The sequence below is a fragment of the Podarcis cretensis genome (assembly GCF_951804945.1).
Source record: "Podarcis cretensis genome assembly, chromosome: 13".
NCBI lineage: Eukaryota > Metazoa > Chordata > Lepidosauria > Squamata > Lacertidae > Podarcis > Podarcis cretensis.
Genome location: NC_137182.1, coordinates 49,463,443 through 49,485,531, shown reverse-complemented (window position 1 = coordinate 49,485,531; position 22,089 = coordinate 49,463,443). Strand labels below are relative to the sequence as shown.

Here is a 22,089-nt window from a genome sequence, read left to right as displayed (position 1 = left end):
TTGTATCCATGCACAACTCAAATGGCCCATTAAAATGCCATTTTCATTATGGTCATGGCATTACACTGGTGCTTTCTTCCACTGAAGGCCTCTAAAACATGGAACCCCATCCCCATGAATGCTCATTAAGTAGTTTCTGTCATTCTCTCAGCCTTGCCTTTTGCCAGTTAAGATGTGTGTGATTTCTGTGAGATCATCTGTATTGTCATATAATTGTTTTATTTTGGATTTTGATATTGTTTGATTATATGGCTGTGACCTGCTCTGGGAACCTTCGTGCTGAAGGAAAAGTAGGAAATCTCTTAAATAATTTTGTAAGTACATATTGCTGTTGTAAGCTGAGAAAACCAAATGTGGTGGGGGTGAGTCAACTTGTCTGTATCCTCTCATATTAGTGTTTTATTTTGGATTTTGGTGCTATATGGCTGTGACCTGCCTTGGGAAGGTTTCTGCTGAAGGATGGGTAGGAGATCTCTTCAATAAACGAGGAAGTAAATATTGCTGTTGGAAACTGGAAAACTCCCAATGTGAGTCAATTTCAGACATGAACAAAGGTGTCACTGAAACTCACCATCGGTGTGCCAGTCTCAAAGGGGAACCAACTGCCCAGCTGTTGCTCCAAAAAGTGGGGATTCTCAGTGATTTCAGGTTCCACTGGAAAGGACAAGATGCTTCTCCATGCTTGGACAACTCTCTTGCACCACACAAAGGAGCCACATAGGATCATTTGGAAGAGGCCGATGAACAGAGCCAGGACTAGAGTAGTGTACAAGTTGAAGTAGCAGTCCAAAGGGAAAAAGCAATTGATAAGGGAAATCAGTCCCATCTTTGTGAAACAGACCTGAATGCAGTCTTTGCACCCAAGAGATGGTATGTTTCCTCCCTGACAGTGGCAGTTAGCAGTGTTTTAAAGCAACGTTCCAAAGAACAACACAAAGAACCAACAAAAGAACCTTGGGAGCACCCTGGGTTCTCTCCAGTCATGGATGCTGCTGCCGCCTGCTTGGACTTAATTGCATTCCATCAGAGCAGTGGGCAAACAGGTTCCAGCAGTCTTATGGTCAGTGCAAATTTGGCAGTCAAAATGCGCACGTGATGATTCCATGTTGGCTCCCCCACTTTTGCTGTGAACCTGAAATTAGCAATGAACCAGATCAAGCCAATACATTCATTTCTCAATGGAGCAGTCAAACTGAACACTGCGGCTTGGTGCTTGTGAGTTCAAATGGAATTCAGCCCACCACAGAGTCCTCTGCATGCGTCCTACACCCACACCCCCATTGGGATGGAATCTGATAGTCTGGCACAGAATTTACCACCCTATTAATCTCAGCTTTCATTTTCAAAGTTGTAGCTCTTCTGGATAGCAATAGAAGCTTTAAAATAATGGATGGGTGGTGCTAATCCACTGATAGCCCAAACCTAGTCTCTCCTGCCATGCTCTCTCCTCAGTGTGGACCAGGATTGAAATTCCAACTCACCTATGAAGCTCACTGGGTGACTTTGGGTTAATACTTGCCTCTCAGCCTAATTTGCCTCATATGGTTGCTGTGGGGATTAAATGAGGAGGGAAAGAACCATTTATGCCACTTTGATGCCCATGGGGAAGAAGGTGGGATATAAATGCCATAAATAAAATAATTAATTGATTAAATAATAAATAAATAAAACCATTAGCCTCCAATAAACCTTGCATCATAATGTTCATCTGGAGCCTTCCAAAGGGAAGCAGGCGTATGAAGAAGGTTTATTAGGGATTCAGGAACCTGTGGTCCTCCAGATATTGTTGGACAACAGCTCCCATAATCTCTGGCCATTGAATATGGTGGCTGCTGGGGCTGCTAAGAATTTGTAATTACAGTGGTACCTCGGGTTACAAACACCTCAGGTTACAAACACTTCGGGTTACAGACTCTGCTAATGCGGAAGTAGTACCTCGGGTTAAGAACTTTACCTCAGGATGAGAACAGAAATTGCACGCCAGTGGCACAGCGGCGGCAGGAGGCCCCATTAGCTAAAGTGGTACCTCAGATTATGAACGGTTTCAGGTTAAGAATGGACCTCTGGAATGAATTAAGTTCATAACCAGAGGTACCACTGTACGACAGTTATTACCTGCACTTGAAGCTCTCAGGTTAGTTTACAGAAACCAGTCAGCTTAGAATGTCCTGTATAGCTCTAGAGGTATTCCTAATTTACACATATTTATAGCCCTCTATCTGGTGCTGAACAGTTGGGCTGTTTGCTTAACTTGTGCTTTCTCAACCAATAAGTGAGCTGAAACATAGATGTCCTTTGAAATCCACCCTTTTCTGATTTTTGTGATGCTTTTCTTCAAACCCAAACGTTTACACTTAAAGTTGGGAAAACTGCATACTGAGAAAACCCAAAATTTACAGATTCAGCTCTCCTTACTGCAGAGCTGTTCTTATTACATGACAAGATTCTAGAGCCCAGCAGTGTCAGATTCCAGGCCAACCTTCAGCCTGAGTCAGTTGTGTATAGACTTCCATGGGATTGGGATCTCTAAGAATCTATACTGGGACTGCTGCTTTTTCACTTATTCATAAATGTCCTGGAGTTAGCAGTGAACAGTGAGTTGGCCAGTTTTGTGGATGGTGCCAAATTAATCAGGGTTATAAGCAAATCAAAAGGATCTCTCCCAACTGGAAGGTGGTGAAAGGCACTAGCAGAGGCTAGGGTCTTTAAGAAATATGGTTTATGTTACACATATTCCATGGAGGGGGTGCAGAACATTATGCTTCAAAAGTGTCTCTCATTGCTCCTTTCAAGGTTGTGTTGAGAGTAGCACTCAGTCCTGGTTTCTGGTCTCTCAGCACAACCTCCTCCAACCAGCACTGCATGGAGTTCTGCCTACTTCCTCCTTTTTGTTCCCAGAAAACCTTTAGATTTGAAAAGGGACAAGTTTTCCTTTGACATCACCCCCCATCATCTTGGCAACCTGCCAATTCTTCTGTCTCTTTTCACTGCTTGTGGCGGCGGCTTTTACATTGCTAATGACTCTTAATGACTTGGTACTTGGGTCTCCATTGTTCCTTTATGTCTCTGCATTTAGCCAGGCTATTTTGAATAAACTAATACAGGAATTTCTTGTCTGGCGCAATTCTGCAGCTTGTATTTTCCCTTCATATCCTAAACAGCATCTTAATACTACTGTTTATTAATTTCTACCATTCTCTAGCAGACTCTGGTACCCTAGTTCTATGGCAGTATTATCTATCCTCAAACAAAATGGGCTACAATTTAAATCTCATGCAAAGGAACAGAACTAAGATCCCAAACACCAAGAGATCTTTAAGTTTAATAAGCTATACATGAATTGCACAAACTACACCTGATTGAAAAGTATGTTCCAGAGTTGGCTTCAAGGACTTTTGGATCATCTGTCAATTTTACCACTATTAATGAACTGAATTGACTTCTTGTGCATTATTTACATGGGTCACAGAACACTAGTTGAGCCAAACCAGCACATGGTGGTTATTTCTGTGTGTCCCCCAGCCCTGCTAAGAAAAAGCACAGATGAAACCTACCCATGAGCACATTGTGATCTTAATAGGGATTTAAGACAGGAGAGAACATTTTTATTTTTTTTAGCTTGAGGGCCTAGTGGGCAATCTTCTAGGGTTCACATGCCTGTGATGGGTAGAACAATTGATGCAACTCTTATATTTGTACAATAGGCTGCAATCATAAAAGTCTCATAAAAGCCAGGAGTATCTCTCTCCATCCAGGCTACAAAGAGGTATCAGTACAGTTCAGTGACACATTCCAACCAGGCAATGAACAAATGAACCAAAACCAGCTAAGAAGGTAAACTAGGACCAGGGATTTGTGTGGCCATTTGTGTGGCCTGTGAAGATTCCCAAGGGCAATATCACCTCTAAATGGGTTGGCACCAGAGTACTAATAACTTCTTGTGAACAAATTAAAGTGAACACCAGATAAAAGGCAAAAGTTTTATATGATCTGAGGAGAAGCCAGAGTATATATAGAGAAGATGATGTGAAATAGGGAAACCAGTAGAATTAAAAAAAAAATCTCATAATGGGAAAATACTGGATAATAATATCAAAATGAATTAAAAATGTATATTAGGATTATTATTGAACAATATTTGTAAATGAATATAGACAGACAGCAATAATTTGTATATATAGAAAGATCTATTTGTTTACGGACATTTAATGGAAAAAATGAAGAAGAACAATCTTGTGGAAAAGTCAAAGAGGACACAAAAAAGCCAGAAGGAGGAAGGAGGGAAGTCAGCTCGGGAGAGCAGGAACAAATGTGAAATATAATGTATGTGTATGTACAGTATGTAACTAAAAATTTCAATAAAGATCATCTGAAAAAAAGAAGGTGGACACCAGGACCAGGAGGCACCTGAGCCAGTCCCAGTAGAAGATGGGTGACCACCCAGCTTAGACCTGAATGGAGTGAATGTGCAGTTGCTCCCCTAGAGCTGCCTACAGTAGTTACCTTACAGTAAAGTCAGAGTGGTTGTCTAAGGCAGGATTGGGGAACCTTTTTCATCACAATGGCTGCATTCCCTTCTGGGGGACTGTTAGTATTTGTACTGTATTTGTTAGAAAATGTATTTTACAAAGAATAAATTGTACTGGGGAAAAGAAAACCAGACGAAAACACTTAAGGGGTGTGTGAAGCAGGGCCGATGAGGGCTATGTGTGTGACCTGGTGAGGGTTGCAAGTGCCAGATAGAGGGTCTGGTTAACCCCACCGGTGGTTATTATATTTAAGCCCTGCAAACCCCCCAACACAGTGCTGCTAACATAGAGATTTGTTGACAAAAACGTATTACATTACAAAACAATTTAAGAATGCTTCATACACGGTAAAAAAGGTAAGTGATAGGTTTGCTGAGCCTTCAGCATCTCGACAACCATCAGTGAAAGGTGGAGCCTTGTGCTCATTTTATATTCATGGTGCTGCATTTTAAAAAAATCCTTGTCATCAAGGCATCCTACACGCTTCACCAGAGCAGCTTATCGTTTTCTCTTGGCCTCTTTGTCAAGGGGACTAGATCTTGCAGGTTGCCCTGCTGATGCTCAGTTTTCAATCCTTAGTACACACCTTGCCACTCACTCAACTGCTGCTCCATCTTTGCTGCTTGTCCCGGTGCTTTCTGGACTTTTTAAATTTCTGCTTGACCTGCTGCTTGAACTCGGGTCCTTGCTGCTTGACCTGTTTCTTGACCTGCTGCTCAATCTTGGATTTCTGCTGCTTGAACTTGGGTCCTTGCTTCTTCCCCGGCTTCTTGACCTGCTGCTTGAATTTCGGCCCTTGCTGCTTCCCCTACTTCTTGACCAGCTGCTGAATCTTAGATTTCTGCTAGTTGCCATGCTCCTTGTCCGGCTGCTTGATCTTGGTTCCCTACTGCTTGACCTGCTTCTTGATCCACTGCTTGATTTTTTATCCCTGCTGCTTGCTCTGAACCTTGACATTATGCTCTGCTTCCAGCTCCTGAAACTTATTCTCCCTTTTCTGGGTTTAGATTCATGATCCCATCGGACTGTTCTCCTTTCTTTTTTCTCAAGGAGCCTTGTTTCACCAGTACCCCCACTCTGCTTCCTCTTGTACAACATGCTTTGAGTCATCTTCCTTTCACTTTTCTTCCTAAATTTGGACTGGGCCAAATCCTTTCTCTCTCTCTGACTTTCTCCAGGGTGGTTTCCCATGCTACTTGTTGCATGGCCAATGCTGGTGCCTCCTTTTTTTGACTTCCCTTCTGAAATGACCCCCGGCCTTTCAGTATTCTGCATCCAGATATTCATCCCATCCCGCAGATGCATTTTTCTCTCCAGGATTTTACCAAGTATAGACAGTTTCCCATCTGTTTTCACAGTGTGTTTTGAAGATATGCCACCTACAGAGTGAGGGTGGGAACCTTTTTGCACCAGCTGCTTGTCCATCCCTTGTTCTAGCCTGGGGGTCTCTTCCCCTCTTGTTCTCTTAGCTACCTGTTTGCTCTCATGTTTGGTTAATAACTCTTTTTCTCCAATAGTTTCTTTATGGGATGCCTTTCTTCTCCCACCCAAAATTTCTTCACCATTTCTGTCTCTTACTTCTCCCTCTCCATCTCTTACTTCTCCCTCTCCATCTCTTACTTCTCCTTCTCCTTCTCTTACTTCTCCCTCTCCATCTCTTACTTCTCCTTCTCCTTCTCTTACTTCTCCCTCTCCATCTCTTATTTCTCCTTCTCCATCTCTTACTTCTCCTTCTCCTTCTCTTACTTCTCCCTCTCCATCTCTTACTTCTCCTTCTCTTACTCCTCCCTCTCCATCTCTTACTTCTTCTTCTCTTTCACCTCCTCCATCTCTTACTTCTTCTGCTTCTCCTCTTTCTTCCTCCTCATCCTTCCTCCCAGCTCCTTGGTGATTCCCACCTTCAGGATCTATTGTGGATGCTTCTCCATCAGCATTTCCTTCTCCTTCCCTGTCATTCCCCAAGATCTCTGTCTGCTCGAAATCATGATTTTCCTCCCAGAAGGCCACTCTTTTGTGAGATACAGAGAGTGGCCTGGAGAGCTCCAGAGCTTCAGTCATTTCATCTGCAACTGACTGAGGTGCACGGAGGTGTTCAAATTGTTCAGAAACCGATTGCCTTGCCACATCAAACAGCTTTGTTTTGCTTAGGCTGGCCCTTTCATCTGAGGTCTCTGAGGAAGGCACAACATCCTCTGGAGAAACTTGGGGTGCTCCTGCTGTCAGAGAATCTGCATATCTCAGGCTTCTGGGCTCTACCATGGGCATCTCCTCTGCATCTTCACTACTGACTCCTTCCTCCTTTCTCACACATGAGCTCTCTTTGCCTATTTCTTCACCACCATCCCAGTCTCCGACTCTCTCCAGTTCACATTCTGTGCTGTACTCAGAAGATGAGTAGGCACCACCTTCCTCCCTTTCTTTCCCCATATTATCACTTGTCTGTAGCAGGGAACCAGTTGTGGGCTGCATTTGGAATTCAACTTCTGTGTTTGCAGAATCTTGATTTTGAGATAAAGGCGACACCTGCTGGTTGGATTGTTCTTGATCTTGGGAGTCTTCACTTGAGGTCTCCCTATTCTCAGAGACTTGGATACCTTGGTGCTCCACAGGGTCCTCACTTTTGGAGGTGGGTAAGGGAGGTTTCATGTTACAGCAAGGGGATTCAGAAGACCACCGTTTTAGCTGTCCAGGTGCTTGGCCCCCTTTGTCACTGCTGGTGGCTGTATCTTCAATAATTTGGTTGGTTATTTGCTTCCTTTCCTCACTGTCACAGCTTTGTTTGCCCCATTTCGCCTGGTGCTGTCGATCTGCCTGGCTATAATGCACGGGGCCCACCACATGCTCATGGAAACATTGAGAGTCAAGGGTATGGGATGGCTGTGTGGTGGGATCCAAGGCTTGCTGGGAGACAAGAGTGTTGTACTGTTGAGTGTCATCCGCCTTCAAAGGCCCAAAATATGCCTGGGAAAATTCATGTTCTGAGAGTGAAGCATCCTTCATACTTTCACCTAAGGATGAACCAGAGATTTGGGATTCAATATTATGTGATATCTGTGGAGTGGCATCTGCCTCTGCCTCTTGTGAGAGGGAAGGATCTTTATTATCTCCTGAGGATGAAGAATGAATCTGGAGTTCACTATTCAATGATATCCAAGAGGAGTCAGCCTTGCCTTCCTTTGAGAGGGAAGTATTCTTATCTCTGTCTCCTGAGGATGAATCAGAGTCCTGACATTCAATATTAGCTGATGTCTGAACAGAAAAATCCACCTCGGCTTCCTTTGAAATGGAAGGATCTTTTCCACTTTCTCCTGGGAAAGAATCAGAGTCCTGGGGCCCATTATTATCTGATATCTGAGAAAAGGACCCTGCCTCTGTCTCCTTTCCATTTTCCTGGGAATTTTCTTGCTGCTCTTGCCTTTGCTCTGCAACTAATTGTAACGATGAAGCTGAGCCTTTTGTGGATGTTGATGAATGGCATGAGCAGGGACAGTTGAATATCTCACAAGACTCCTCTGTCTTGCCAGGAATTTGTGGATACTGTGCAGCATGATGTAGATTCAGTGTAAATATCTGCAGTGCACTCACTTGCGGTGCTTCTCTTTCACCCTCTGAGCTGCTGCTTGTCCCTTGGATTACTGTGAAATGCTGAACTTTTGTAAGAGGATAGAGAGATCCAGTATCCTTTTCGGTATCAGGCCAGGAAACCATCCTATGCTGTATTTTCCAAAACAGCTCTGAGGTGTATGTGGGTTGATCTTCTGACCCTGAGCTGGCTTCCTTTTCTGCTCCTGTTTGAAAAGGAGTGTTTGGCACTTGGAGGGCCTGAGCGCCAGAATAAGTCAAAGGCTCCTCCTCTTCCTCCATTTCATCAGCTTCTGGGATAAAGGCCCTCGTTGACTTCTGAGCCAGTTTAGGGAGGTGCCACTGGTGCTCTATGTTGAGGTTCTTGATGTGTTTTTCCTGGTGTTCGTTTGATCTTGAGTGTAAGAAATGCGAGTGCTGGGAAGAAGCAGGAACCTCCTTTGCCCCAGGCCATTCCTTGGCATCAGCTCTCCATTCATCAATAAAGTTCTTTTGTCTCCTTCCATCAGTGCTCACTCCCACTGAAGGTTGGGGGCTCTCCTGTGGCTCCAAGGGGGGTGGAGCAAATGCACGCACTGATTTCTGAATAATGGCTGGCAAGCCCCACTGATGCTGGATCTTCTTGTGCTGGATGTGGACTTCCAGAACATCTTGAGCACCATTAGTGAGGAAAGGCAACTCTGTCACACAGTCTATAAAATGGGTAATAGATGAGGTTCTTGCCAGAAGTCTCTCCTCCTCACTCTCCCCCAGAAGTTGGGTAGAAGGGTCTTGATAAAATGTAGAGCTGTGGTGATGAGTTTGAGGCCTGATTTCCCCAAACTGAGAAGATGGCACAGGAAGTAGAAATGCTCTAAGCATATTTTGAGCATGTTTTGGAAGCCCCCATCTATGCTTTGCAGTCATACTCGTAACATGAGCATCTAGACACTCTGTTATGTCTGGACTGAGGAATGAGAGAGTGGGAGTAATAATGTATACTTCCCCTCTGTCCCATGAAACTCCGTTGGCTATATTCTCTCCTTCCATGTATGGTGGGTGCTTCTCTGATTCAATGAGAAATGGAGCAAAAGCATGCAGGGACTTCAACACAGAGGAAGGTAAGCCCCATGCATGATGGAGTTTCTTGTGCTGAATGTGTGATTCCAGAAGGTTCTGGGCCTCATCCGTGAGGAAAGGAAGAGTCACCTCAGGCAATAAGAAAGTAGTCGCTTGAGCCAATACAGGTGTAGCTGCTGCCTTTTGAACATAATTGAGCCTCCTCTCCAGTTTCTCTACTGCCTTTTTTCTTACCTTGGCATCTTCTAGCAAGTCTTCCTTGTCATCTTCTGAATGGGAATCAGCTTCAGGCTCTTGGGAGAATTTGCGATGAAAAGGTGTTAGAGACCTTGCTTCACCCAACTCACATTGGGAAAATGCTCTGGGATTCCGAAATGCCCTCAGTGATTGTGAAACATGTTCTGGAAGGTGCCACCTATGGTGTGTAGTCATCCTCCTCACATGGGCATCCAGGTTCTCCTGTAACTCTTGGCTGAGGAACGTAAGACTCCTTGAAATAATATGGGCTTCTTCTGTCTCCCATGGGTATCTCATGGTCATGCTTTGCTTGTGTTTCTCTGTCTCAAGATGAAATGGAGCAAAGGCATGCAAGGACTTCAGCACATTGGAGGGTAGGCCCCAAGTATGGTGGAGTTTTTTGCGCAGGATGTGAAATTCGAGAAATTCCCAGGTCTCATTGGTTAAGAAACCAAGTTTCACTCCAGGCCACAAGAAAGCAGTTACATTCAAGTTCATTGATGAGTCTGCTCCCTGTTTCAATTGGTTGAAGACCTCCATATTCCTTATTGTCCTTCTTTTGACCATGGAGTTCTTCATGTCTTCATTGTCACCTTCTGTTTCAGAGGAATCTCTAGCCACCTGGGAGGATTTGTAGTGAGGAGAAAAATACTGTGCATTCTCCAATTCCAATCCTAAAGCATGTCTGGGATTTAGAAATACTCCCAGTGATTGCTGAACCCGCATTGGAAGGCCCCATCTGTGCTTAACCACCCTCCTCCTCTCATGAGCTTCCAGGCGATCTTTTGTGTCTGGACTTGGGAAGAAGCGATCCCAGACGATCTCTTTCACTTCTACCTTATCCCATTGGTGTGCCTTAGTCATTCTCTTGTCTAAGCTTTGCACATGCGTCTGAGACCCATGGAGAAATGGGGCAAAGGCATGCATGGACTTCAGCACAGAGGAGGGTAGGCCCCATGTGTGCTGGAGTTTCTTCTGTCGGATATGGAATTCCAGAAGATCTTGCACTTCATCTGTGAGGAAGGCAAGCTTCACTCCAGGCCATAAGAAATAGGTTTCTTCAAAGTTCACAGTTGTGGTTGCTCCCTGCTTTCCCTTCCCTGCTGTCCTTCTGTTTCCCATTTCCTCCTCCACCAAGTCTTCCTTGTCATCTTCTGAATGGGAATCAACTACAGGTTCTTGGAGAAATTTGCCATGAAAAGGTGTTAGAGACCTTGCTTCACCCAACTCACATTGGGAAAAGGGTCTGAGATGCCGAAATGCCCTCAGTGATTGTGAAACATGTTCTGGAAGGTGCCACCTATGGTGTGTAGTTATTCTCCTCACATGGGCATCCAGGTTCTCCTGTAAGTCTTGACTGAGGAATGTGAGACTCCTTGAAATAATATGGGCTTCTTCTATCTCCCATGGGTATCTCATGGTCATGCTTTGCTTGTGTTTCTCTGTCTCAAGGTGAAATGGAGCAAAGGCATGCAGGGACTTCAGCACATTGGAGGGTAGGCCCCAAGTATGGTGGAGTTTTTTGCGCAGGATGTGAAATTCGAGAAATTCCCAGGTCTCATTGGTTAAGAAACCAAGTTTCACTCCAGCAGTTACATTCATGTTCATAGTTGAGTCTGCTCCCTGTTTCAATTGATTGAAGACCTCCATTTTCCCTGTTGTCCTTCCCTTGACTTTTAATTCTTTCATGTCTTCATTGTCACCTTCTATTTCAGAGGAATCTCTAGCCACCTGGGAGGATTTGTAGTGAGGAGAAAAATACTGTGCATTCTCCGATTCCAATCCTAAAGCATGTCTGGGATTTAGAAATACTCCCAGTGATTGCTGAACCCGCATTGGAAGGCCCCATCTGTGCTTAACCACCCTCCTCCTCTCATGAGCTTCCAGGCGATCTTTTGTGTCTGGACTTGGGAAGAAGAGATCCCAGACAATCTCTTTCACTTCTACCTTAACCCATTGGTTTGCTTTAGTCATTCTCTTGTCTAAGCTTTGCACATGCGTCTGAGACCCATGGAGAAATGGGGCAAAGGCATGCATGGACTTCAGCACAGAGGAGGGTAGGCCCCATGTGTGCTGGAGTTTCTTCTGTCGGATATGGAATTCCAGAAGATCTTGTGCTTCATCTGGGAGGAAGGCAAGCTTTGCCCCAGGCCATAAGAAAGTAGTTTCTTCAAAGTTCACAGCTCTGGTTGCTTCCTGCTTTCCTTTAGGAAAGCCCCATCCTTTCCCTGCTGTCATTCTGTTGCCCATTTCCTCCTTCACCATGTCTTCATTGTCATCTTCAGTCTGGGAATCAGCTGTAGGGACTTGGAAGAATTTGCCCAGGAAAGGCTGCACCTTATCCTGTCGAGATCCGAAAGGTTGTCTGGGAAGCAGAAATACTCCCAGTGATTGCTGAACCCGCTTTGGAAGGCCCCACCTGTGCTGTACCACCCTCTTCCTCATGTGAGCTTCCAGGAGCTCTTTTGTGTTGGGACTCAGGAAGGAGAGACTTGGGATAATTACTTGTACCTGCATCCCATTGCATTGGGTTGCCGTTGTCATGTTCCTTCTTTTGTGTTGCATCTGCTTCTGTATCTCAAGGGGGAATGGGCCAAAGGCCTTCAATGACCTCAACACAGAGGATGGTAGGCCCCATGCATGCTGGATCTTCTTATGCTGGATGTGGAATTCCAACAGGTCCTGTGTGACCCTTGTGAGAAAATTTAGGTTCACCTCAAGGCTTGATAAAGCAGTTACTTTAAGGTTTGATTGTACTGTTACTCCCTCCTTCCCTTGGGGAACAACCCATCCCTTTCCTGCTGTTCTTCTGTTTCCCATTTCCTCCTCCACCAAGACTTCATTTTCATTTTCAGTCTGGGAATCAACATTATGCTCTTGGAGAAATTTGCCATGAAAAGGTGTTAGAGACCTTGCTTCACCCAACTCACAATTGGAAAAGGGTCTGAGATGCCGAAATGCCCTCAATGATTGTGAAACATGTTCTGGAAGGTGCCACCTATGGTGTGTAGTCATCCTCCTCACATGGGCATCCAGGTTCTCCTGTAAGTCTTGGCTGAGGAACGTAAGACTCCTTGAAATACTATGGGCTTCTTCTATCTCCCATGGGTATCTCATGGTCATGCTTTGCTTGTGTTTCTCTGTCTCAAGGTGAAATGGAGCAAAGGCATGCAGGGACTTCAGCACATTGGAGGGTAGGCCCCAAGTATGGTGGAGTTTTTTGCGCAGGATGTGAAATTCGAGAAATTCCCAGGTCTCATTGGTTAAGAAACCAAGTTTCACTCCAGCAGTTACATTCATGTTCATAGTTGAGTCTGCTCCCTGTTTCAATTGATTGAAGACCTCCATTCTCCCTGTTGTCCTTCTCTTGACTTTGAATTCTTTCATGTCTTCATTGTCACCTTCTATTTCAGAGGAATCTCTAGCCACCTGGGAGGATTTGTAGTGAGGAGAAAAATACTGTGCATTCTCCGATTCCAATCCTAAAGCATGTCTGGGATTTAGAAATACTCCCAGTGATTGCTGAACCCGCATTGGAAGGCCCCATCTGTGCTTAACCACCCTCCTCCTCTCATGAGCTTCCAGGCGATCTTTTGTGTCTGGACTTGGGAAGAAGAGATCCCAGACAATCTCTTTCACTTCTACCTTAACCCATTGGTTTGCTTTAGTCATTCTCTTGTCTAAGCTTTGCACATGCGTCTGAGACCCATGGAGAAATGGGGCAAAGGCATGCATGGACTTCAGCACAGAGGAGGGTAGGCCCCATGTGTGCTGGAGTTTCTTCTGTCGGATATGGAACTCCAGAAGATCTTGCACTTCATCTGTGAGGAAGGCAAGCTTCGCCCCAGCGCATAAGAAAGTTGTTTCTTCAAAGTTCACAGCTCTGGTTGCTTCCTGCTTTCCTTTAGGAAAGCCCCATCTCTTCCCTGCTGTCCTTCTGTTGCCCATTTCCTCCTTCACCAAGTCTTCATTGTCATCTTCAGTCTGGGAATCAGCTGTAGGGACTTGGAAGAATTTGCTCGGGTAAGGACGCACATTGTCCTGTCGAGATCCGAAAGGTTGTCTGTGACGGAGAAGTCCTCCCAGTGATTGCTGAACCCGCTTTGGAAGGCCCCACCTGTGCTGTACCACCCTCTTCCTCATGTGAGCTTCCAGGAGCTCTTTTGTGTTGGGACTCAGGAAGGAGAGACTTGGGATAATAACTTGTACCTCCATCCCATTGCACTGGGTTGCCGTTGTCATGTTCCTTCCTGTGTATTGCATCTGTTTCTGTATCTCAAGGGGGAATGGGCCAAAGGCCTTCAATGACCTCAACACAGAGGATGGTAGGCCCCATGCATGCTGGATCTTCTTATGCTGGATGTGGAATTCCAACAGGTCCTGGGTGACCCTTGTGAGAAAATTTAGGTTCACCTCAGGGCTTAAGAAAGTTAATTTAAAGTTTGATGGTACAGTTCCTGTCCTCTCTTGCTTTCCTTTTACCCTTCTCTTGGCTTCTTCTGATGAGTGTTCATTGTCATCGTCAGTCTGGGAACCATTAGTATGCCCCTGGGAAGATTTGTATTGACAAGATAACGGATCATATTGAGGAAGTGATCTCGGCCGTTTAAATGCCCTCAGTGATTCCTGTACCCGCTTTGGTATTTCCCATTTGTGCTTTGTGGTTATATTCCTCATGTGAGCCTCTAGTCTCTCCTTCATATCCGAGCTGATGAACGTAAGCTTATTGATTATCGTTTTCACTTCTACCCAATCCCAGGGGTGAATATTTGTTATGTTTTCTCCCCGATGGTTCTCTGGATCAGGGGGAAATAGGGCAAAGGCACATAAGGACTTCTGGACAGTGGAGGGAAGACCCCATATGTGCTGGATTTTCTTCTTTCCAATGTGGAATTCCAGAAGATTCCAAGCTTCCTCTGTGAGCAAAGGTGGCTTCACCTCAGATGATACAAATGCAGTCAGTTCCACACCTATGCCTGTGGTTGCCATTCCTTGGTGGATAGTAGCTTTTGGATGACCTCTGGCTCCTGCTTCAGGTGTGAGCAGCTTCAAAGGATCTCTTCCCTCAGAAAAAGTAGGGATTTCATCTTGCTCGTAGGACTTACGATGATCTTCTGAGAGCTGTGTATGATGCTTTTCTTCTTTGAAATGGGACTCAAGTTGAGTGGGAGCAATTGCCCTCAGAGAATCCTGAATCAGTTTGGGAAGTCCCCACTGGTGCTCCATGGCCCAGCTCCTCACATGAGCTTCCAGGCCATTCTTGACATCTGGACTTACAACATACAGGGCCTTTTGAGGGGGGATGGCCTCTAACACAGATTGTGGTACATGGGCAGTCGCTTTTTCTTGATATCCCAGTTTCTCAACAGTGACATGTGTTGACGCTCCTGCTTTTTTACTCCTCTGTAGCTCAGGTGGAAGGGGGACAAAGGCATGCAAAGATTTCTGCACAAGAGATGGCAGCCCCCACTCATGCTGGAGTCTTTTGCGCTGTATGTGAAGTTCCAGAAGATCGCAGGCTTCCTTTGTGAGAAATGTTGGCACTGGCTCCTGGGATACTTCCGTCAATTGGAATTTAGCCTCCATATTTTTTTTCTTGAGATGGGCATCCAAAAGATTCATATTTGAATATTTAGGAAGTCTTATATTTGAAGCAGGGGTCACTGATGTCTCTGAAGAGGGTTTGTGTGCAGTGTCTGCAAACATCGGCTGTGGGGATCTAGTCCTAAGCAACTCCCTTGCTTCATTCTGGAATATTGGGGGCTCCAGCTCCTGGACCCTAATCTTCACTTGGCTGATTTGGGATGGGGAGCATCTTTCCTGGAACACTGTAGCCAAAGGTTCCAAGTGCATGCTGGGCAACTCCCCCAAGAAAGTGAAATGTTCCCTTGTTGAATATGAGGTGGCAACATTCGGAATATCTCTCAACTGCATCTCCCTGTGCTTCTTGGCCAAGTGGTGGTTCATCTTGTCCAAACTATGGGGCCTCAGCATAGAAAGAACTTGAGTTGACTGTGGGGAGGCAGGCATCAACCCAAATGTTTTTCTGTCACTTACTTCTTGGTGTACAGTACTCAATCCTGGGTGCTTGTATGTTATCCAATAGCAAGGGCAGTAGAAGTAGCGGTCTTCCACTGCTGCCCTGGCTATGGCATCTTTCCTATTCAAGATTTCACTCTGTTGACTAGGTTGGTGCTCTGGAAACTCGTTCCTGATGTTCAACTCCCCCTTACCCACTGCTTCACCCTCCAGAAAGGGCAGAAATGTGCTTCTGGGCTTCACTTGGCTATAAAAAGGGGCAAACTTCTGGAAAGAGTCTTCAAGTGGGATCTTGAAGCTTCCCATGGGTTGAAGATCAGATTCTGTGGACTTTCTCCTGAGGCTAGGGTGATCTGTAGAGGCAGCTGATGATTCAGAAAAAGCTCCCTCAGGGACTTCTCCTGCCTCCATATCCTGGTGTGGGCGGACCATTTGCTGTGCCCTGTAAGCCTTGGGTCCATGTGTGAAGATGTTCTCACCCACAAATGTTGCCTGCCTTGCCTCTACCAGCTCTTCTCTGGCTACTGGGATGGGAGAGGAGAATCTGCCCAGAGAGTCACAGCTTTTATTTTGGTACTCTGCAATTTGTGGTTCCAAGGAACCTGTCCCAAACACAGGGCGGAAAAGCTTGATAGATTCCAAAACCCTCTTAGGCAACTTCCATTGTCGTTGTAGCTTCATCCTTTGAATGTGAAAATCCAACTGACTGTAGGTGCTTTGGGGAAGGAATGATGGTTTCTGTAGTAGAATGTAGACATGGGCTTTCGTCCTTTGGAGACTGGGCAGTGGGGGAGCCTGTGACTTGAAGCCATGCAAGGATTTCTGAATAAGACTAGGCAAGCCCCATTCATGTTGTAGCTTCTTTTTTCTAATGTGCAGTTCCAGATTCTCTCTGACCTGAGCATAGAGAAACTCTGTCCTCACTTCTAAGAACTCAACAGCAACATCTCTAGCTCTAGGAAACGTAGGCAGCAGTTTGGGCTTCATTGCACTCATGGCCAAGGTTGAGGAAACGTCCAGCCATTTTTCATCCAAGTGGAATATCTTATTCTCTGTTGCTTCAGGCTGAAGTGTGGGGTACACCAAAGGCTGACTTGGCATTGTCCTCCTCCCTATCCTAGTTCCATCCTGTTTCCCTGCAACAGTCACCATCTCTGGGGAAAGTAGCCTGAGGGACTCAAGGACCCTTGGGGGTAAGTGCCATCGGTGAAGCATGATTCTTTTCAGCAGATTCTGCTCTAGTTCTTGGATAATGGCATCACTAAGGAAGGAGAGCTCAGCCAGAAGAACACTCACCTCCATGTGCTGCAATGTCCGGTGCTGCTGTGATTGGGGGACAACTGGGAAAACAGAATGGAGAGATCTCTGGACAAGGCTCGGCAACCCCCAAGCATGCTGCAACCTCTTTTTTATCACGTGCCATTCCAGATCCTCCCAAGTCCTCTGCTCAATGAATGGGATCTCTTGTATCAGTATGGGCTGGTCCCATGGGTGCTGCACCTTCTTTTTAAGCACATGAGAATCCAAACACTGCTCCTCATTAGCAGGAAGAAAACTTGTCCTTGCTTGGGCAAACGCAACAGTGTACTGCGACCGAAGTGGCATCTCATGTCTGGCCTCAAAGGACTTCTTCTCAGTTGTAGTCTGGGGGTTTGCTTTGGAAGGAGGGGGAGATTTGAGGGCTGTTTCCCTGGCTGTGGATTCCAAATGTAGAACATGCCTATGAAGTTTCCCTTCCCTCTCACCCTTGACGACTCCTCCTCGGCCTCCTTTCCTGTGTGCAGATGATGCTATATCTGTGGTGAGGGGATAATCTAGCTTCATGTGCTTGAGGGCCTCTTGGACTTGCTTTGGCAACACCCGACATTGCATGTGAATCATTTTTTTCATGTGTTTCTCTAGTGTCCTCCTCTTTGCCCCACTCATGAAAGGAAGAAGCCGAGGCCTCATCAACACAGTAAGCTCCCTCTTTGGACGGTACGGGCAAGTGAAATCCATACCAAGAGGCAAAAATGCCCTGAATGACCTGAGGACGACTGATGGAAGACCCAATTTGTGTTGAATACTTTTCACAACCAAATGCCACTCCAAAGTCTTTCTCACAGCCTTAGCCACAAAGGGAGTGTCCTCAGTAGCAAATTCAATCCTAGGAGACTTGATATTTGCTTGGGAGATCACAGATAAAGAACTGGGGAAATGCCTTGTTCCTGTATGGTGGAATCTCATGCCCTGGTGGTTCTTCCTCTCATTCAGAGAGGACCCTTCATTTTTCTTTTGCCTCAAAGGCATGTGGCTCTTTTTGCTGAAATTTGATAACTCGGACAGGTCAGAAAGGGGACTGTAATCTTCCCAACTATTGAAAGACAGCTCTGATGATGTGCTAGAAGAGAAGCAAAAGGGATCACTCATTTCCCCACTGCTGTCCTCAGAGCTGTCATAACATTCATTTATACCAAACATGGAATGGCTGTCAGAACAACTGGGACTTATGTCATTCTCCCTGGAGATGGGAACATCTTGCTGAGCAGAATGGAGTGGCTTCTCCTTCTGCCTCTTGCCTTTGGGAATGTGTTGCTCCTTTCTGGATGAAGGTGTTGTTTCTGGGCCCAATTCTGGATGGCCACAGTTTGTGGCAGGTTTACTGCTGCTCCATGGAAAAATTGTGTCATCTCTTTGAGCAGAAATGGCTGGTAGGCTGGAGCTCCCCACATAAGAGGCAACGGGAAGTGATGGCATTTGCAAAGCAGGAAGCCCAGGTTTTGATGCATAGACACGCAACACTTCCTCAGCCTCCTTGGCTGCCCTGTCACATATGGCACAGGTCACGTTGTCACATAGCAATCTGCGGATGGAGGAATGGCAACTGCCTCCATTTTGTGGGTCTATCTCCTGGTGTTTGGTACCTGTAAGACAAATGAAGGCACTGGTGACCTTTCCTTCACCTCCAGGATGATATGGAACCAATTGGTATAGAGACAATTATATTTTGTCAGGAACTGGCTGGATGAGGAGGAGTGGCAGGCACTGGCGGAGGAAGAGGTGTGCGGGGGGCACCACCCCTGTCAGCGCAATCCCAGTAGGGCGCCATTGCAGCTGCCCCCTGCCTGCGCTGGGCACCCCCAGAACACGCACCCGCCCTGCCCCTGCTCCTGCCTGCTCTCCACCCACCGGTGCCAGAGCATGAAGTTCCGCCACTGGTGGCAGGAGCCTCCCACCCAGGAGCTCCCCAGGGAAAACAGAGAAGACGAGGACTTAGACCCTGGGTCCTGGTGGTGGGAGGTGCTAGAAGCAGGAGGGTGGAGTAATCAAGGGAGGGAGCAGGTCAGAGGAAGAAGGCCCTTCCATAATTTATGCCCAAAAATGGAAGGAAGAAACAGTTCTAACAAAGGAAGGTTGGCAATTAAAACTAATGGAGTACACAGACATGGTGAAACTTACCAGAAAAACAAGAAACCCAGAATAAAGACTTTTTAAAATGGATTGGGGGGAATTATTGACCATCTGAAGATACATTGTAAAGAAATCAAAAAATTATCAGGACTGACATAAGCAAGTGCAGTAAGAGAAAGCTAGGGAGAACATAAGGGGAAATTAGTAAATAGATATGAATTGGATATGCAGTAATAAAAATAAATAAAACTAGAAAGGAGGGGAAGGAAGTCAAAGGGAAAGTACATTGGATTTGTAAAGGGTTTGTTTTTGTTCCTGTTGAAAATATTTGTGAAATGTGAAGATGAAATTTAGAAATAAAGAAATAAAGCACATTCAAAGCAAAATGAGAAAGAGGGGAGGCGAGAAGGGATGGAGGGTACACTGACCATTCCACAGCAGGACAATTCCAGTCTTGCTGGTTCTCCTCCTCTCACACCCCCTCTTGGAGTGTCCTACATGTTGTCGAGCAATGAGTCTGGCAGAAGCAGAGGAGGAGCTCACTGCCACATTGCAGTCCCCATCTGTTGGGAAGAGCTGTAGAGGGGAAAGGCAGATCCGAAGCTTAGTTTCCTGCAATTTCTCAAGCTGAAGGAATCAAGCAGGGAAGACTTGTCTCTTTTTGACCTGCAGGGGCCTGATACTTCCCTGTCAGCACTCGTGACACATTTATATATTTATTAGAAGTATTAGAATACATATATACCAATTTGGAGACCCAAGAGGCACTGATTTTATTTCAGAGCAGCAGTGGCCTTCCAAATGTTGTTGGACTCCAGTGCCCATGAACCCTAGCAAGCATGTCCAATGGTCAGGGGTAATGGGCACTGAAAGCCAACTTCTAGATTGCATTTACTAACTCAACTCTAAGTACTTTTGTTAGATGATCCTCTACGAGTTCCCCGGGTGTATTTCAGTTTTAAATAAGGTTGTTTTTTTAAGATTTTTAATTTGGGTTTTATTATCTTGCAGTTATCTTATTAAAGAAACCCAAGCAACAAATGACAAGGGTGTGTATGTACACTTTCATAGATGCTAAGAAAAGACCATCTGAATTATCAAATGTCAGCAGTAGTTTTTATGCTCTCTGTCTCTCTCTCTCAAATCACCAGGATGAGCTGGTTCCTATCTCAATGGCTTACCTTCTTTTGCAACAGCTGCTTGGAGATGGCTTCTGTGTTCCACATGATCCTTCTAGGAAGAGAGGAGGCAGTGAAGTTATTCAACGGGAAGAACAACCAATTGGAAATACCACCTTACCAAACAGGGTACTATGCCATCAGGCAGAATGAGGCATGTTCCAAGTTCCATCCCTGATATCTCTAAATAGGACTGAGAAAAATCCCAGTCTGAAACCCTGGAGAGCTGCCACTGGTCTGCTTTGACAGTACTAAACTGGATGGACCAACAGTCTGGATCTGTATAAGGCTACTTCTTGCATTCCTGTTTCCTGGTGGCCAAAGCATGCAATACTGTCAGGTCATTTTTGACTCCTCCCATCTCACTTAGAAGTTCATTCAATATTGAAGTTTGTGTAAATGCAAGACTCAAGACTGTTAAAATGCCATTCTCATTATGATCATGGCACCACACTGGTGCTTTCTTCCCTAAAGCATGGAAAACCATCCCCATGAATGCTGATTTTCTGAGCCTTGTGTTTGACAGTTGAGAAGTGCGCCATATCTGTGAGATCATCTGTACTGTCATATAATTGTTTTATTTTGGATTTTGCTATTATTTGATTATATGGCTGTAACCTGCCCTGGGAATCTTTGTGCTGAAGGAAAGGTAGGAAATCTCTTAAATAAATTTGTAAGTACATATTGCTGTTGTAAGTTGAGAAAACCAAATGTGGTGGTGGTGGGGAGGGGCCTGAATCAAATCCAGACATGAACAAAGGGGATACTGAAACTCACCATCGGTGTGCCAGTCTCAGAGGGGAACCAACTGCCCAGCTGTTCCTCCAGGGAGTGGGGATTCTCAGTGACTTCAGGTTTGACTGAAAAGGACAAGATGCTTCTCTATGCTTGGTCAAGTCTCTTGTACTATGCAAAAGTGCTACATTCGATCATTTGGAAGAGGCTGATGAACAGAGCCAGGGCTAGAGTAGTGTCCAAGTTGAGGTAGCAGTCCAAAAGGGAAAAGTGATTGATGAGGGAAATCAGCTCCATCTTTGTGAAACTGACCTGAATGCAGTCTTTGCACCCAAGAGATGGTATGTATCCCCCAGGCAGTGGCAGTTAGCAGTGGTTTAGAGCAGCATTCCAAAGAATATCACAAAGAACTAACAAAAGAACCTTTAGAACACCCTGGGTTTTCTCCAGTCATGGATGCTGCTGCTGCCTCCGTCTTCACTGTTCTTCAGAACATGCTTTTTTCTTTGTTATTCTGGAAGCCACAGTGATACACCTCCATACAAAAACACATGAGTCTATGGGTTTTTTTTTTTTTTTAAGAACTAGATAGATACTACCAGAGAGATGAACAATGTTTGCATCTAAAGTTAGTTCTACTCAGAGTAGACCCACTGAAATCAATAACCCTAAGTTAGTCATATCTATTAATATCAACAGCTCTGCTCTGAGTGGATTAGTATTGGACACGACCCAGAAACTTGTAATCTTAGCTTAACATTTATTTACTTAGGATAGGAAAGACTGTGTGTAGTTCAGCTGCATGTATTGCTGTAAAATGCTGTAGTAAGTAAAGGTAAAGGGACCCCTGACTGTTAGGTCCAGTCATGGACGACTCTGGGGTTGCGACGCTCATCTCACTTTACTGGTCGAGGAAGCTGGCATATAGCTTCCGGGTCATGTGGCCAGCCTGACTAAGCCGCTTCTGGCGAACCAGAGCAGTGCACGGAAACGCCGTTTACCTTCCCGCTGGAGTGGTACCTAATTATCTACTTGCACTTCATGTTTTCAAACTGCTAGGTTGGCAGGAGTTGGGACCGAGCAACAGGAGCTCACCCCGTCATGGGGATTTGAACCGCCAAACTTCTGATCAGCAAGCCCTAGGCTCTGTGGTAATTTATCTTAATTTCAGGAAAGCAATTGCTTCATACATTCATGGTTCCTGCATGGTATTACACAGGTAATAATAATAATAATTCTATTTCTCTAATGTCTTCATTCTGGGATAAGTGAGCAGTGTGACTCTCTTGCAGGATAATGTACTCAAGCATTATGTGAATGGAGCAGACAAATTTGAGAAG

General features: G+C 45.3%; 3 protein-coding genes across 7 annotated transcripts in view; all 3 read right to left on the bottom strand.

Annotated features, from left to right (window-relative positions):
- The window catches only part of LOC307201936 (uncharacterized protein), a 31,251-nt gene extending 9,594 nt beyond the window's left edge, over positions 1-21,657 (bottom strand). The window contains exons 1-2 of one of the 5 annotated variants that reach the window (XM_079951485.1): positions 21,058-21,083; positions 572-826 (exon numbers count right to left, since the gene is read on the bottom strand). In XM_079951485.1, coding sequence (XP_079807611.1) covers positions 572-826 — 255 coding nt within the window. In that variant the 5' untranslated portion in view covers positions 21,058-21,083. Of the gene's footprint in view, positions 1-571; positions 954-20,017; positions 20,070-20,791 lie in introns of those variants that run through there. The other 4 variants (XR_013832788.1, XM_079951487.1, XM_079951486.1 and 1 more) reach the window with 4 other exon arrangements.
- The window catches only part of LOC307201887 (uncharacterized protein), a 284,712-nt gene that overhangs the window by 142,281 nt on the left and 120,342 nt on the right, over positions 1-22,089 (bottom strand). The window lies entirely within an intron of this gene.
- On the bottom strand, positions 5,128-20,062 carry LOC307200524 (uncharacterized protein; the record flags this gene model as incomplete). Its single annotated transcript, XM_079949064.1, has 4 exons — positions 5,128-5,337; positions 6,255-18,349; positions 19,265-19,463; positions 20,018-20,062. The coding sequence occupies 4 exons, from the start codon at positions 20,060-20,062 to the stop codon at positions 5,128-5,130; spliced, it is 12,549 nt and encodes a 4,182-aa protein (XP_079805190.1).